Here is a 17,500-nt window from a genome sequence, read left to right on the forward strand (position 1 = left end):
AAAATGGCCTGTGGTAAGTCATTACCTTATTTGTTTTATGCCCTGACAACCTTATTATTATCCCTGGTTAACAGTTCCTGTTTGGGGCCAACCGCTTTGCTCTAACAAGGCCTATATTCTGATGACTTTGCACACGTACATAAATACTTAACATTATTAACAACACCCCACCTCCACTCCCACCCCCAAAAAACCCAACAACAACAAAAAAAAAAAAAAAAAAAAAAAAAAAAAAAAAGAAAAAAAAAAAAGAAACACTCACACAAAAAAAAAACAAAACAAAACCCAAACCAAACTAAAATTTAAAGCATACATAACATTATTATCAACACCCCACCCCCTTCCCACCCAAAGCCCCCCCCCCCCCAAAAAAAAACAAAAAAAAAAAAACCCCCAAAAAAATAAATAAAAAAAATAAAACACAACCCCCCCCCCCTCCCTCCCCCCCCCCCCCAAAAAAAAAAAATAAATAAAAACAAAAAAATTACATAAACAAACCCCAAACCAAACCAACACTTAAAGCATTCTCGCTATAAACATTGACTTATTTTTAAAATTAAAAGAATAATGGGAACAGGAGAATCAAGAAACTCCACGAAGGGAAGTAAGCTAAACTGGTATAATATAATATTCGAGTACCATTTTAGCCGCATTATGTCCCTTGTCAACACCAACTCATTGCTGTAAAATTATAACTCCAAGCAGACATAATTTAATATACATAATAAGCTGTCAGCTGATCTTTATGGTCGTCTTCTTAGTCATAAAGGGGGTTAAGAGTTCTTGAATCTGAATTGGAGACATTTGTACTGAGTGCATGTCATTAGAATAAGTTACTTCCCTTGCAGGTGTTAGTTTGATTTCAATAGGATTCAGTAGTCGTAACGTCACTTCCTTCCTTATGACGCATGGTAACTTAGTAACACTGGCTCTAAACTATCGGAACAATGGCGGACGCCTGTATGAAATATTTCTCCGACGAGCATAAAAGCGTTTTCAGAGGAAAACAAACCCATAAATTTGATCATGTTTTGACTTTTACTCATTCTGATCACAAGGCATACGAAAAGGGAACGAAAAGTTCTAGCTAGCATGAAGAATAAAAAGTAATGATTTTCTTTGTTTAGAACCAAGATGGCCGCCGTTGCCGGGCGCGTGACATCAGACTACTGAATCGTATTAAACTAGATAACTGCTTTTCTCTGGAAAATCTTGTATTTTAAAATTTGGCAAAAACAAACAAACCTCGACCTTCAAATATTGATCGAATTAATGACCCTCATCTTGGCAAAAACACTCAAACCTGGGTCTTCGAAAAGTCCCATGTTTACGAGGGGTTTTTTATTGGGGGGGGGGGGAGGGTTGTTTGTTGTTATTGCTTAACTTTATCTTATATATACTCGCAGACACACACATGCACGCACGTGCGCGCGCGCGCGCGCACACACACACACAACCACAAAACCCCGCTTTCTTTCAATATACCTCAATACAAATAATCTGACTCAAACGTGGGCTGAGCAAATTGTTTTTCTACTGGCTTTTTCTTTCTTGAAAATATATTCCAAATCTTAGTCATTCAAAAATATGCCAGATATTCATGCTGTTGAAATCTCATCCAACCCCAGCCCTTCATGATATGCTACACATTTTGAATTTTGTATGGAGCACGCACACACAAACACACACACAAACACACACACACACACACACACACACATACACAATCATGATCAACTCTCTCTATCTCCCTCACACACAATAACTTTCTCTCTCACACACTCTTATAAATAAACTTTCTCTTTCCCTCACACACATACATATAGACTTTCACATAAATACACATAAATACACACCCACCCACCCACACACACACACAGACACTTGAATGGCCTGCTTTTTGTGTGGGCCAGTGATCCAGATTTCCTGTCCTTCAAAGGCCCTGCTTAATTCTTTCAATCTCCTTCTGTCTTGGGTTTCACTACCCACCCCCACCTCACACACACGCACACACACACACACACACACATGCACACGCATACACACACACAAACACTGAGCCCCCCCCCCCTCTCTCTCTCTTTCACTCTCTCTTACTCTCTCTCTCTCTCTCTCTCTCTCTCTCTCTCTCTCTCTCTCCCTCTCTTCATTCGTCTCCGTCTTTCGCTTTTTGCCTCTTTCATCAAAATGTATATGTTTTGTTAAGTATATTGTAAATAATGTAACTTGATTACATTAATCTTTTCTTAATTGTTACTGATTGTCTCGCAACGGTATTATGGCGGTATCAATCAGGCTCATATTGATTTAGGTGAATTTTGGAATGGAATAAATTAATGAGAAATGCGAACATTGAGTTTAGTGCAATGCCAGTGAGCGTATATATTATATTATTCTCCACCATAACTAAAAGGAATCAACCTTTTTTTGTAAAGTTTCATATTTACTCTGGCTTATACAAAATTGAAAAATTAGGGAGGAGGCATCGGTGTAGGATAAAAATCTAAACATATGTGTATGAAAAAAAAAACAAGAAAAAAAAACACCCCAAACAAAACAACAAACACAAACATCCCCAAATAATCAGTCTACATCGAGGTAGAGTCTAGACTGATTTTTTGGGATTATTTTTTTTCCTAGTATTTTTCTTCCTTCTCACTGCTTTGTCTGGCACCATTTCATATAACTTGTTCAGATCATTGTGGCTATTAATTTAATTTCAAGCATCTGGTTCATGCTGACATAATACCGTTTTGAGACGGTTGGTCACATTTGGACTTTAAACTCAATTTTCTCAAGCTAGTTCAATCCGACATATTACTAGATCGAGGAAATGGGGCGCGTGAATTATACCTTTTGTTCTATTGTAATTATAACGTTTGTCATTCATTAGGTAATTATATCCGAGACTGAATGAAAAACAGAGACAGGAAACTTCAGGAGTTTTGATAGCAGATAATGCGTATCTAGGTCAGACCGTGTCACGTCGGTAAACAGCCTCTCGCTCATTAATTATTTAATTATAATAATAATATAAATTTGGCTCAGGTCAACGCAGTTTTCTATCTTCAGTTTGGTGATTACTTCTCACGAAATTGTCTCTAATAGACTATAATCATTTAAGGTCACACATACTTCCATGTAATTGTACGAATTGATATAGCTCTGTGTTTACCGACTTGACATTGAATAGCCCCGTCCAAGTATCTTGTCTCGATACTGTCATTTTTCTCTCGGATGAAAATCTTGTTTTTCGTGTTCACGAATTGGCTCAGAGACTCAGAGTTAATTATTTTCGAACTATTGAAACCTCAAGTCTTTATCTTATAATCTCTCGTGTACTTATGTCATCAAAATAATTATTGTTAGGAGCGCCATTGAGATTTTCGCTTCAAAAAAGTTTGAACGCAGATAATAAACGGAGGGAGTCTACGCTGTAATTATCTTGTCGAAAAACGTTCCCTTTCACAGAGAGTGAATGTGCATTCTTATGGTTTTGTATTCAATAATAACGATTTTTTGTTTGTGCACAGAATAGCACAGGTTCAAATTATGCGTCTATCGGTGACAATGATTTATATTATGATTTTCGGCAGGCTTTTGAGTTTTGAGTTTGTTGCGTGTTATTCTATAATGTAGTTCGTCATTCAATAGAGAGTTGTGCATAATGAAGTCCTTGTCTCCCCGTATCTATTTCTTTTCCTCTTTTCTTTTGTTTTCGTTTGAGGTATTATGTTTTTTCAGCTTATTTTTATTTCGAAATATTGTAAACACTTACAGTGTCTTTATTCGTGTTTGTATGTGCGCCTGTGTTATTTTTCGTGTTGGATTATATTATATTATACGCCTGCCTGTATGTCTTGTACTCTTATTTTCATTCACGTGTTTTTGTGTGTGTGTGTGTGTGTGTGTGTGTGTGTGTGTGTGTGTGTGTGTGTGTGTGTGCATGTTGTTTGTTTGTTTCTGTTTTTTCTCTCTCGATTAGATGCTTGTGTATGTAAAGAAAAATAAAATAATAATAAAAGAATGAGAAAGACAGATTCAAGTAGATAGATAAATGGATGGTCTCGTATAGGATGTAAGACATGGGAGAAATGTAGATAGATAGATATATAAATAGAGAGATAGATAGACAGACAGATAGATAGATTGATAGAGAGATAGATAGATAGAAAGAGAGAGAGATAGAAAGAGAGAAAGAGGAGAGAGAGAGAGAGAGGGAGAAAGAGAGAACGGGATAGAGGGAGAAGGAGGGAGAGAGAGGAGAGAGAGAAAGAAAGGAGAAAGAGAAAGAGATGAGAGAGAGAGAGAGAGAGAGAGAGAGAGAGAGAGAAGGAGAAAAGAGATAGATAGAGAGAGAGAGAGAGATAGAGGTGGAAGGAGAGAGCGAGAGAGAGAGATAGGGAGAGATAGAGAGAGATATTGAGATTGAATGAAGGACACATAAATAAAGAAAAAGGAGACGCATGAATGAAGGGAGAGATGAGAACCTGAGACGAGAGAAGAGCAGGGAGGTCAGGAAGGTTAGGGACTGGCCACTACACAACATTCCTGTGTGTCCTTTTTTCCCACCGTGTCAAAAACGACACACCACTAATAACAAATGGTTTTAGATTTACACCCAACAGCCAACCGTTTGACTGGAATGTTAATTTATTTTTCCAGGTTTGAGAGTTTTTTTTTGCCAAGATGTAGTAAAAGTCTTTCAGAGCCATTGGGCCCATAAAGCCGGAGTTTATCCCGGTTTCTATAGCGTGAAACGGATAAAACGTAATTGCTAGCTATCCTTTGGATAGGACGCTAGTCTATAGCAAAGCATTTTCCGTCAAATCTAACAGACTCAGCTACTACCCATTCACTGCTGGGTGGACAGGGAAGTCGGGAAACAATCTCGACTGCACCCGGGATCGATCTTGGTCAACTTTGCGTGTGAAGCGAGTGCTCTACCAACTGAGCTATCGGGACTCACTTTTGCCAAGATGAAGGTCATTTAAATCGATCGATATTTTTTTTCTGGCCAAATTTTTAGATACGTGAATTTCCAGAGTACGGCAGTTAACCCTCTCCTTCCCAACCACAGGAAAATCGTCACATTCGTTACGATCCAAAAAGGATCTTTATCATTCAGATTTCTTTGGTAAATCACACAGTTTAAAGAAAAATAGCTATGAAAACGTGACACTCTCTGTGTTGTGGAGTTCATTTTGCTGATCAATATTATCTATGCATAGAATGTATTTGTTGCTTTTCTGTTTGAGTAAGAATAACGTATTTTTGTGTTATGGGTGTGAAATTTTGGGGAAACTTCTGAAAATTGTTGGTAAGGAAAGGGTTAAGTGGTTAATTTATATGACCCCTCGTCTCAAAACGGTATTAAGTTGGGATGATTAAGATTCTGAAAATGGAATTTGTAACCAGAAATATCAGAGTTAAGTTTAGTTTACATGCTTTATAGAGGAGAAGGAATTTGATATTTTACTGTTCTTAATACCAACGTTTCATATTTTTTGACCAGTTTAGCTATAATTTGACTTTTTAGGATCTGGTCCATCCCCACATAATTCCGTTTTGAGACGAGGGGTCACATATTGCCAATCCCAATTCCAGTCATGGTTGACATTGCAAGAGGCCGGCCGTTCCACCAAAATGAAAAGAAATTAAATAGACAGGGCTAGCGCGTCCTCGTCATGGTTCACCTGTTGTCATGACAATCTATTTATAGAATTAATCATCCTAAGACTGTAGCAGACAGGATACAAAACTTTTTTTATTTTTTCATTTTGATTATTTAAAAAAAAAAATCTATTTCGAATATATATCGATTAAGATAAGATGGCCCGTGTTTTGTCAAAGATATTATGTTGGAACTATTTAGACAAAAGAAATTGATTTATAGATAGTATGCGCTTGTCTAAGAAGCTCACAACATTGCCATCCTGAATTATAAAGGACCAACACACTTTTCTTTATAGTCAGGCTAAAACAGTTTAGTGAGAATTACTCATAAACGCGGTTGGCAAAAAGCAATAAATAACAAAGACCTGAGTGACGTCAACTGCACATTATCTATAGTTTTAAAGTCTAGTCTTGTCCTACTTTTGAAGTGTTGCTGTTGGCGAGGGATCCACTGTAAAGCGCTTTTGAGTACGTTTAGTGGATATTGCGCTATATTAATGCTCAAGTCTATAACAAATCTCAAACTCCACGACATTTACTTCCCGCTAAAACAAAAAGTTTTATATTGCGCAATATCCACTAACAGTGCTCAAAGCGCTTTACAATGCGTCCCTGGCCAACAGCAACACTAAGCATGTAGGACGAGACATGACGTCTGCTAGGCGATAGTACAATTCTTTCGGACCGAGACAACGCTGTTAACGGCCAGGTACTCATTTTACACCTGATTACGGTGAGAGAATGTGAGTAAAGACCTTTTCCAAGGACTCAACTTTGCGCCGAGCGAGGCTCGAACCCAGGACCTTCCGATCCGAAAGCCAGTGTCATACCACTAGACCACAAAGCCGCTAAGTAGACAGTAACCATGTCTTTCTATTTTTGCGTTTTACCCTTAGGATATGAGGCTAATCTTTAGCAATTTACTAAAGTTACATCTCTATAGATAGTATGCGCTTGGCTAAAAAGCTCACAACATTGCCATCCGGAAATTTAATGTACCAACACACAAAACTCTGTGCAACCATGCATTTTTATAGTCTGGAGAATACAGTTAAGTGAGAATTACTCACAAACGCGGATGGCAAAAAACAATAACAACGACCAGAGTGACGTCAACTCAGCGACATCTATAGATAGAATGCGCTTGGCCAAGGAGTTCACAACATTGCCATCCGGAAGTATAACGGACCAACACACAAACTCTGTGTAACCATGAACTCTTATAGTCTGATTAATACAGTTTAGTGAGAACAACTCACAAACGCGGATGGCAAAAGCAATAACAAGGACCAGAGTGACGTCATCTTCGTTCTATCTATATATTATTATGAAGTCCTAGCGTCAACTTCATTCTATCAATAAAAAAGATTGTTCCCAGTTTTTTGCGTTTTTCCGGTATTTCCAATTATCCGCATTCCAATTTAGACAAAATGCGAAAGAACGGAAGCAAGAAAGACCGTGGAATTTTAAAGACGACCTCACCGAAGGCTGGTGGTTGAATGGGAGCCAAGAGGAGTGGGATGGGTAGGGGGTGGTGGGGGGGGGGGGGGGTGGTATTGGATGGATAGGCAAGAGTGTCGTATCGTTTGTTGAGTGGTTTGTGTTTCTACCTGTGCTCAGTCACACGGAACCACCTCATAGTGTCAGGGAGGAGAGCAGTTAGCGAGACAACCACCGGGCCATTTAATCAGCCATACATCACGAGCAACGTGCTTACTTTTCTTCTAATATTATATATAATATATCATAATAACTGGAATTATTATCATTATTACAAATTATTTATCACTAGTGATGTAATGTAAATGTACACCTTAAAGATGACAGCAGTTGTCAAGTATTATATTCATGTTATTTGTAATGGAAATGTGCTTAACGCTGGGATGTGACCTTATTAAATGCAGTTAACTGTGAGTGTAATTTCGGACATATTATGTGAAATGTAAACAATATTATTTGCTAGACTCATTATTTTCCAAGAGCCCTGTCAAGGTTAGTAAAATAAATGACACCTGCCTTTACACGGCGATTTTTACAGTTTAAACAACGCTTTATCATGTATCTCTAAATTTACAGGTTGTATTGGGTTGAAGTTAAAATGCCATTCAGTACAAGTGGCCTGATTTTGAATCTGTTTCTTTTCTTTTTGTTTTTGTTTTGTTTTTGTTTTTGTTTTGGTTTTTTTTTTTTTTGGTAGACTTGTGGTGAAATCAAGAAGTACGGAATGTGAAATAAATTCCCACTTTGTTTCGTATAAATTTCCTTTCTACTTTAAATTTAAATAATTAATTGCCATTGTCAAGTGTTTTATCGTGCGGTTATGTGGTCTAGTGGTATGACACTGGCTTTCGGATAGGAAGGTCCTGAGTTCGAGCCTCGCTCGGCGCATAGTTGAGTCCTTGGAAACGGCTCTTTATTCACATGACCGTCAACAGCGTTGTCACTGTCCAAAAAAATTGTATTATCGCCTAACAGGCGTCATGTTTCGTTCTACATGTAACGTGTTGCTTTGGTCAGGGAGCCTTTGTAAAGCGCTTTGAGCACGTTTAGTGGATATTGCGCTATATAAAAGCTCAAGTTAAGTGACGTTTATTCCAGCTTTTCCCCGAATACTACTATCAAAACATAAAGTGGAAAATTTATGAATATAATTATGATTCATTTAATGATAATTAGTATTCATTGTTACTACAGAGTGTGTCAGTTTGAGGGTGGTGAATGCATACACATAGTGGTATGATATTTTCCATATGAATAAAAGGTAGGATTAGGGCCATGTGTCATTTTAACCCATTACCGGCCGGACAGAGCAGATCTTTCAAGTTATAATTTCAGCTTTTGTTTATATTATTCTGCCGAAATCTTAAAAATGATAATATATTAATATTAGTAATAATAATAATAATGATAATAATAATAACAATAATGTTCATGATGATGACGATGATGATGATGATGATGATGATAATAATAATAATAATAATAATAATCATGATGATGATGATGATAATGTTGATGATGATGATGATGATGATGATGATGACGATATAATAATAATAATAATAATAATAATAATATAATAATAATAATAATAATAATAATAATAATAATAATAATAATAATAATAATAATAATAATATTGATAATAATAACAAAACACATTTTTAAAATGTTAGCCAGAAAATTCATCCTTCAAATATCGACTGATTAAAATGACCCTGCTATTGTCAACAACTCCCAAACCTTTTGGATTCAGTGTTCATATTTAAAATCAAATAATGTTAATCGTTTTCTTTAAGCGTATACAGAAACAGCGATTGCAACTAGAGCTTGAACAAATCCGGGATCGTATTGTTATTACTGGGTGTTTGTGTCTGTGGGGAAGGGTGTGTATGTGTGTGTGTGTGTGTGTGTGTGTGTGTGTGTGTGTGTGATTAAAGTCACGATGGCAACTAAATGTATTTGGAAGTTTTTTAATATGCAAATTTAATCATTTGATCTTTGCCCGCCTAAGTATTTCCTTCTGCTTAATTGTTGTGTTATCTGAATGTGTCTAGTCTCTGGATAAAACGTTGCCTTAGATCTGAAAAGGTAGTGGTAACGTGCATGGCTTGTTTTAGCTATCTCCTGGGGTTCGTATCCTCCTCTATAAAACCTGGCGTTAATTCCAGGGGGAAGAGAAGAGCGTTCCTAACATTCGAATGCTATCTCAGCAATATTACCCCACTGGCACCCTGCCTCGTTCTACCTAAAGATAGTATGCGTTTGGCTAAGAAAAAAGTTCGATTCAAATCGAAGCCCGCGTTTTATGGGTTATTTTAGAGTGAGTAGTACCTATTTTGGTAGCAGCTTGGGATTAATAATTATATTGTATCGTTTGTATAGCATGAGTTTTATTGATATTATAATAGTAAATTGTACTGTCTGTTGGATAAGGACAATAATCATTAATCTTGTATCTGGTAAACTGTTATAATACAAGCGTGCTATGTTGTCATTATGATTAATGTATTATGATAGGAACATGTGTTGTGTGTCTTTGTGTGTGTGTGAGAGAGAGAGGGAGAGAGATAGGTGGATAGATAGATAGATAGATTGAGGGAGAGGGAGATGGAGAGAGAGAGTGTGTAGAGAGAGAGTTTGAGAAAGAGAGTGTATGTGTGAGAAGAGAGAGACACACAGACAGAGAGAGAGAGAGAGGAGAGAGAGAGAGAGAGAGAGAGAGAGAGAGAGAGAGAGAGAGAGAATTGTGACATTCATATTATTTTGCAAACATTCAAAATATAGCTTCCTCTTCCTATAGAAAATGAAGAAAAGAAAGAAAAAAATAGGAAAAGATGAATACAAACAAACGAATGAAAAAAAAAGAAAAAACATAATTGAGTGTTGGAGATTTTATTTTGATTTCAACTACACTGTCTAAATCCCCCCCCCCCCACCCCCCACACACACACCAACTCTCTCTCTCTCTCTCTCTCTCTCTCTCTCTCTCTCTCTCTCAAGTTAACAATAATTTAGCAGCTATCTATGTACCTTCACTCTCTCTCTCTCTCTCTCTCTCTCTCTCTCTCTCTCTCTCTCTCTCTCTTTCTCTCTCTGTACCTCCATGGGTGAATGTGTAATTGTTGTATATTTGTGTGGGTGTGGGTGTCTGTGTGTGTGTGGAGGGGGGGGGGGGTGTTTGTGTCTGTGAGGGAAGGGTGTATATGTGTGTTGTGTGTGTGTGTGTGTGTGTCTGTGTCTGTGTGTGTGTGTGTGATTAAAGTCACGATGGCAACTAAATGTATTTGGAAGTTTTTTAAAATGCAAATTTAATCATTTGATCATTGCCCGCCTAAGTATTTCCTTCTGCTTAATTGTTGTGTTATCTGAATGTGTCTAGTCTCTGGATAAAACATTGCCTTGTAACGTTGTAAAAAGGTAGCTAGTGGTAACGTGCCTGGCTTGTTTTAACTAGTTCCTGGGGTTCGCACCCTAATCCATACAACCTGGCGTTAATCCCAGGGGGGAAGGGAAGAGCGTACGTAACATTCGAATGCTATCTCAGCAATATTACCCCACTGGCACCCTGCCTCGTTCTACCTAAAGATAGTATGCGTTTGGCTAAGAAACTCACAACATCGCTATCCGGAACTAAAACGGACCAACACACATAACTATGTGTAACGTTGAACGTTTATAGTCTGCTTAATACAGTTTAGTGAGAATTACTCACAAACGCGGATGGCAAAAAACAATAACAAAGACCTGAGTGACGTCATCTTCGTTCGATCGATTACGTGTTATTGTTGGCTTGGGACTTGATTTCCTTTGTAAAACACTTTGATCACCTAAAATGGATATTGTCGTTTATAAAAGCTCTGTTTTGTTTTGTTTATAAAGCAGCGTTGTTTTCGTTGATGTCCATTAAGGATGGAGTCGGATTTAAGCCATGTTTCAGTTGTGATAAACTGTTTGTAGCAATTGCTTGCTACCCTTTTGATAAGATGTTTTCCTCCTGACCCAACAGATCCCGAGAGGAAAGGAAGAAGAGTGATGGTGTTTGTGTGTGTATGTGTGTGTGTGTGTGTGTGTGTGTGTGTGTGTGTTGGGGGGGGGGGGGTAAGAAAAATATCAATATCTGCACTCTGAATCGATACCAGTCCCTTTGCTTGTGAGGCAGGAGCTTTATCACTGAGCCATCAGGATCCCAACCAAAATATTGTACAATCACTTTATAAACTTTTAAATACGGAGTTCGAATTCACTCTAAATTACCGACATGCATACTGTTACGAAACATTCGTAGAATCACGAAATTTTGGCTCCAGTTCCAGAAGTTCATTAAAACTGTTTGAAAATGAAATTTATTGCCAGATACAAAATTTTAAGAATTTTGAACTGTTTTTTAAAAAAATGTAATCATTGAGAAGGTAAACTGTTAATTTTAAAAATAATTAAATAAAATAAAAATAAAATTCCCTTTATTCATCCCCAAGGGAAAATTTGTCTTTAGGGTCTATCCATTAACATCTCTACCTCTAATAGATGATAATGGGTCTATCCCAAGGGGGGGGGGGGGGACTGGAATAACCCTGGCGTCAGCGAGGGCGAGGTGATTTGCTCAAGGCCACAGAACGGGGCGGGTAGTCGAACTTGGTACGAATCAAAGACTGAGCCACGCTGCCCCTAAACTTAATTGGATTCAATAATCTGATGTCACGTCGCACAGCAACGGCGGCCATCGTGGTTCTAAACAAAGAAAATCGGTGCGTTTTATTCGTCATGCTGGCTACAACTTTTCATATGCCTTGTGATCAGAATGTGTAAAAATCAAAACATGATCAGATTTATAATGGTTTTTTCTCTCTGGATACACGTTTACTTCTCGTCGGAGAAGTAATTCATAGAGGCGTCCGCCATTGTTCCGATAATTTAGAACCAGTTACTAAGTTACTATGCGTCATTACGAGGGAAGTGACGCCACCACTGTTGAATCCTATTGACATATTATTGTGCCATACTATTTTCACCAATAGAGTTGTAACACCGATGGTACACTGGCTTCATACAGCCGATAAAACATGCTTTGATCCAAGGGCAAATGGACTTATTTGACACTGGTGATGATAATAATGTGGGCATGTCGCTATACTATTAACGACGAGATAGTGATTGATACACATTATAATGTGCCAACATTTGAGACAAACTTATTTAATTTAACTCACATAAATTTAAACTTACTTAATTTCCGAGTCGCCGGCCTCAATGAATACCTGTGTGAAAATTTGGTTAAAGGTTACGTTGGATTGACACGACCCATACAGTCATGCTCATTAGTTTGCTGAAAAAAATAAACAAACAAAAGAAAACAAAACACACACACACACAGACACACACACACAAACACACACACAAACACTCTTTACCAACAACAACAACAACAACAACAACAACAACAGCAAAAAGCTACAAACAAGACAACAAAATGTAGAACAAGAACAACAACCACCACCACCACCACCACCACCACTACCACCAACAACAACAACAACAACAACCACAACAACAAAAAGCTACAAACAAGACAACAAGAACTAGAACAACAACAACAACAACCACCACTACCACCACCACCACCACCAACAACAACAACACCATCACCACCACCAACAACAACAACAACAATGACACCACCACCACCACCACCAACAACAACAACAACAACAACTACAACAAAATATTAAGATAACAATTCAATACAGCTACCAGACTAAAACAAACCATCAAGGTGTGCGAACTTCTGACGAAAACCCATGGATTTTGCCGCCATTTCAATATTGTTATCTGATAACGTAAATATAATCTGTGTTATTTACTAGCCATTCGATGCCTGCTGTGTTTGTTTTTGGTGTGCTTCTGTATGTGTCAATTCGAATTTATTTTTACAGGGAAATTTTTGACATGTATCCCGTCGAGCTGTGTTGTCTGATTTTACTTTTCAAACATTATTATTACCTGACATTGTGACAGATGTCTCATTTTGAAGTTTAAAAGCAAAGTTGAAAATAATTTCATGTCAAAACAAATGGAATAGGGCCGTTTAACCCTCTCCTTACCAACTATAGGAAAATCGTCACATTCGTTACGATACAACCAACATTTTTCTGATTCAAATTTCTTTTGTACATCATAAAATTTAAAGCAAATGAACAGTGTGTTGTAGAGCATGTTTTGCTCAAGAAATAAGGTATCGCGAAAACTTTACTGCTATAGTGTTTGATTAATAAAATAACTATTTTTGTGTTAGTTGGGTGTGAAGTTTTGGGGAAAATCCTGAAAATAGCTGGTAAGGAGAGAGTTAACCAATATTAGTGGCGGCGCCGAGGATGCCGCTCAAGCTTCATGGAAGCCAGAGTCGTATCGCTGTCAGGAGAGGGTTAAAGGAACATTTCTCTCAGTATTAAATAAAAATCGGCTTTTCTCTCGGACGTCTTTCTAGAATTATTGATTCTTGTATTCCCTTGCAATGGAGGAATTAAGTTTTGAAACGTTTTTTGTTGTTGTATTTTTTCCCCTTCTATCCGCTTGGCTGTTTGGTCTGGCACTTTATCTGTGCAATCGAGACGAACTTATCTTATTCGCAGGTCTGATAAGATAACTCAAAATGTTATGGTCCTTTGTCGTTATGGAAATACTTTCAAACCAACGTACAATAATGCCCATTATAACACTGTTAATACAAGCCCATAATTGCGTTCGGTTATCAGACCTGCAAATATGTGCACCTCGTGTACAATAGAAAACTTTTCATTAAGAAAAAGATTTCAGACCAGTTTGCCATCTTAAATTTCTTTCTTTTTTTTTTTCCACATCAGTGGATATCAAAATTATATCGTTGATAATACCTGACCTGAGTCACCATACGCTTATCGTGGGGTGAGGGTTGACTGGTTCTATCTCCATATTTGTTCAAATTGAGAGAAATTGATTTAAAGTTTATTTTTTGTGAATAATTATATTATAGATAGTTCGAAGATGACGTCACTCATGTCTTTGTTATTGTTTTTTTTGCCATCCGCGTTTATGAGTAATGCTCACTGAACTGTATTAACTCAACTATAAACGTTCATGGATACACACAGTTTTGTGTGTTGGTCCGTCATACTTCCGGATGGCAATATTATGAACTTCTTAGCCAAGCGCATACTATCTATATAAACGTCAACCATTCTTTTATACATAGTGTATCCGTCAGTTTTCCGATTTGAACCAATTTTTGTCAGATAAATCCTTTTAAAATCTTGATTGTAACGCATTTAATATCTCACAATTCTCCAAAAGTGGATATAGAACCAGTTAATCCTCAGCCCACGGTATACTTTGAATATTCAGTGTTTTATTAATTTATTCCGTCATCGCGTCTTTCATTCACGTAATCATTGCTAAATAGCATCAAGTGAACAATTGACTTATAATATTATAATGAATGAAGTTGTTATTGTTTTTAGACCGCCAGTTTGGCGATTAATTCTCATTAGCATATTATTATAACAATCAGACTACAGTATTGTGGTGTTGGCATGTTTCATTTGACGGACAGATGTTTTGAGTATTTAACTTAAACGCATAGCATCAATAAAATTACATGTGGAATATAAACAATAGGGGCAGAGAACCTTTGACGTCACACCTTGCTCACTTACGGTTCAAAACTCACTAGAAGTGTGTATACAGTCCTCTGGAGGTTACATAATATTTAAGAATAAGGTGGCATAGTTTTCTTAGGATTATGTGGCGAATAAGGGCGATGTGTGGATGGACTTTATTGACGACAAGCATTTATTTAGGCTAGAAAATCACATTATACCTTCAGCCTGAAACCAGAAGATCAGCAGTTGCTCAATGTATGTATCCAGTATCCAGTCATCCAGAGGACTGGTTTCACACTTCCAATGAGATTTGAACCAGTATTTTGACATCACCCTATTGTTCCCTATTTATTATTGACATTGGATGACAAATTAATCGTTCTCTGATGACAGATTTTCTCCATGACTGTTGAATGACACGTCGAAAATAATATTACCAGTATGATATTTATTTTCGAGCTGTTTTTATTTATTCGAGACTGGAATGTGTAAGATTCATTTGCAGTGAGATCAGTGTACAGCACACTCTATTATATTAATACACATTATTGTTACCATTGGATAATCTTATTAAAGGAGTGGGATTGAGGATTGAGGATTATTTTGACATTATAACTATTCCTTCATAATCCAATGCACCATTGCTTGATTTTCCATGAGGAATTATTTCACCAGAATACAATAAAGTCGAGGTAAGTTACGATACAACTCTGTATTTTTCCTCTCCTTTGTATTTTTCTTTCTGCTTTACCCGACATTGTTTCATATGCACTTTTCCTACACCGGAGACTGACTCCAACGACCCGGCACTGCCGTCCTCTGCCGTCTTCCGGATAAAGACGTCGGGCACAGACAAAATACTAGGAATAAATAGAAGAGCCGCTAGATCTACCCATACCAAGCTCGAAAAAAAAAAACAACCCCAAAAAAAAACGACAGAGGACGTCGGGTGCTTGGTATCGGTAGACTCTAGCGTGGTATGGGTAGGCTCAAGCGGCTCTTCTCTTTACTCTTAGTATTTTGTCCGTGCCCGACGTCTTTATCCGGAAGACGACAGAGAACGGCAGTGCCGCGTCGTTGGAGTCGGTCTCGGGTGTGGGTTAGCCCTAAGAGAGTTTTTGCCAAGACGAGAGTAATTTAAATCAATCAATATTTGAAGGACGAGTTTTCTGGCCAAAATTTAAAATATGTTGTTTTCTCAGAGTACGACAGCATTGTGCTTTCAATTTTATATAATTGATCAATCCCGACATAATACCGATTCCAGAAGCGTCGTCACAATTAACCAGTAGGTTTTTTGACCAATCAAAAACATGGAATTTGTGACACACCTTCACACGTGCTCGGACAAACATAGTTGGTTGTTTATAAACAATAACGTGAATGAAATCGACATCTCTGATCATTGTTATTGTTTTTATGCCGCCAAATGGGTGACTAGTTATCACACGACTTTCTCGATCAGATGATCAGATGAAATAACGTTTACATTTGCCCATAGTTTTCTGTAATGGTTCTATTGATCAAACGGTAGAATTTTGGGTATTTTACTTAGACACATTATACCGACGATAGTTAAAGCCTGTGTAGTTCGCTATGTTTACCAATCACGGTCATTGTTTACATTATGACGACTGTCCGAGAGGCGTGGTTATCTAAGGGTCTATTATCCCTCTCCTCCGTCCTATGATGTTTTACCTGGACAATCTTTATCGTTGTCTTGTCCCTGAGAGGGAAACAATAAATATTGTATCTACACAGTTTATTTTGAGTCAGAGATATTCGTTATTTTTGGCCAAGTAAACAAGTATTTCTATTTGTAGTTTATAATGTTATTTTGATCTGGAACACACCAGCGCTTAACATGTGGGGAGGAGAGAAGACATAATGTTTGTTTTATTTATGGAGACGATGCTGTTGCCGACCTGGTACTCATTTACACCTGAGTGCGGTGAAAGAATTTGAGTAAAGACAGCTTTATACCGCCCGCACCAGGGAGATCGTGGTCCAAAGGCGATTGTCATATCCGACGTGTACTTATTTGCAGGTCTGATAGCTCAAACTGTTATGGCCCCACATTTCCTATAATATTATCTCCATGACAAATCGCCATATCCATTACTTGGAAATCCTAATCTCGCCATCCCTCTCTCCCGTCTCTCTCTCTCTCTCTCTCTCTCTCTCTCTATTATGTATATATATATATATATATATATATATATATATATATATATATATATATATATATATATATATATATACATACATACATACATATATATATATATATATATATATATATATATATATATATATATATATATATATATATATAAACTTTTCTTAAGGGGGGGGGGGGGGGGTGTAAATATATTTATTTATTTTGGTGCTGTAGTTTGTTTTTTTTTCCTTTTCCCTTTCAAATCCCATATTTTATATAAAACGTCATGCCAAACCACCATAGCTGCTTGCCTTTACCTGTAAATCCTTATCTTGTCAAGGGAGTAGAATTAAGTGGTTTAAAGTTTACGCTGACTCTGATCCACTTGTTATTTTAAGCCAAGTAAACAAGAATGTATCTTATTTTATTTTTAGAGGATATCGTGCCGCGCTATTTTCAATCTGTAAACGGAATAAAATTATGGGACTCAAATAAATAAATATTCAACAGTTGCTGTCTGTTGATGATA

At 37.3% G+C, this 17,500-nt stretch overlaps 1 protein-coding gene across 4 annotated transcripts in view; it reads left to right on the forward strand.

The window, feature by feature from the left end:
* The window catches only part of LOC144958744 (uncharacterized), a 184,815-nt gene that overhangs the window by 100,122 nt on the left and 67,193 nt on the right, over window positions 1–17,500 (forward strand). For 3 of the 4 annotated variants that reach the window (XM_078890914.1, XM_078890915.1, XM_078890916.1), the window contains one exon: window positions 1–13. This exon is cut by the window's left edge and continues 51 nt beyond it. In XM_078890914.1, the coding sequence (XP_078747040.1) occupies window positions 1–13 (13 nt within the window). Of the gene's footprint in view, window positions 14–7,342; window positions 7,669–17,500 lie in introns of those variants that run through there. The other variant, XM_078890918.1, reaches the window with a different exon arrangement.

This window comes from Berghia stephanieae, chromosome 13 (genome assembly GCF_034508935.2).
Source record: "Berghia stephanieae isolate SIO BIC M18660-M18661 chromosome 13, UCSD_Bste_1.3, whole genome shotgun sequence".
Classification (NCBI taxonomy): domain Eukaryota; kingdom Metazoa; phylum Mollusca; class Gastropoda; order Nudibranchia; family Aeolidiidae; genus Berghia; species Berghia stephanieae.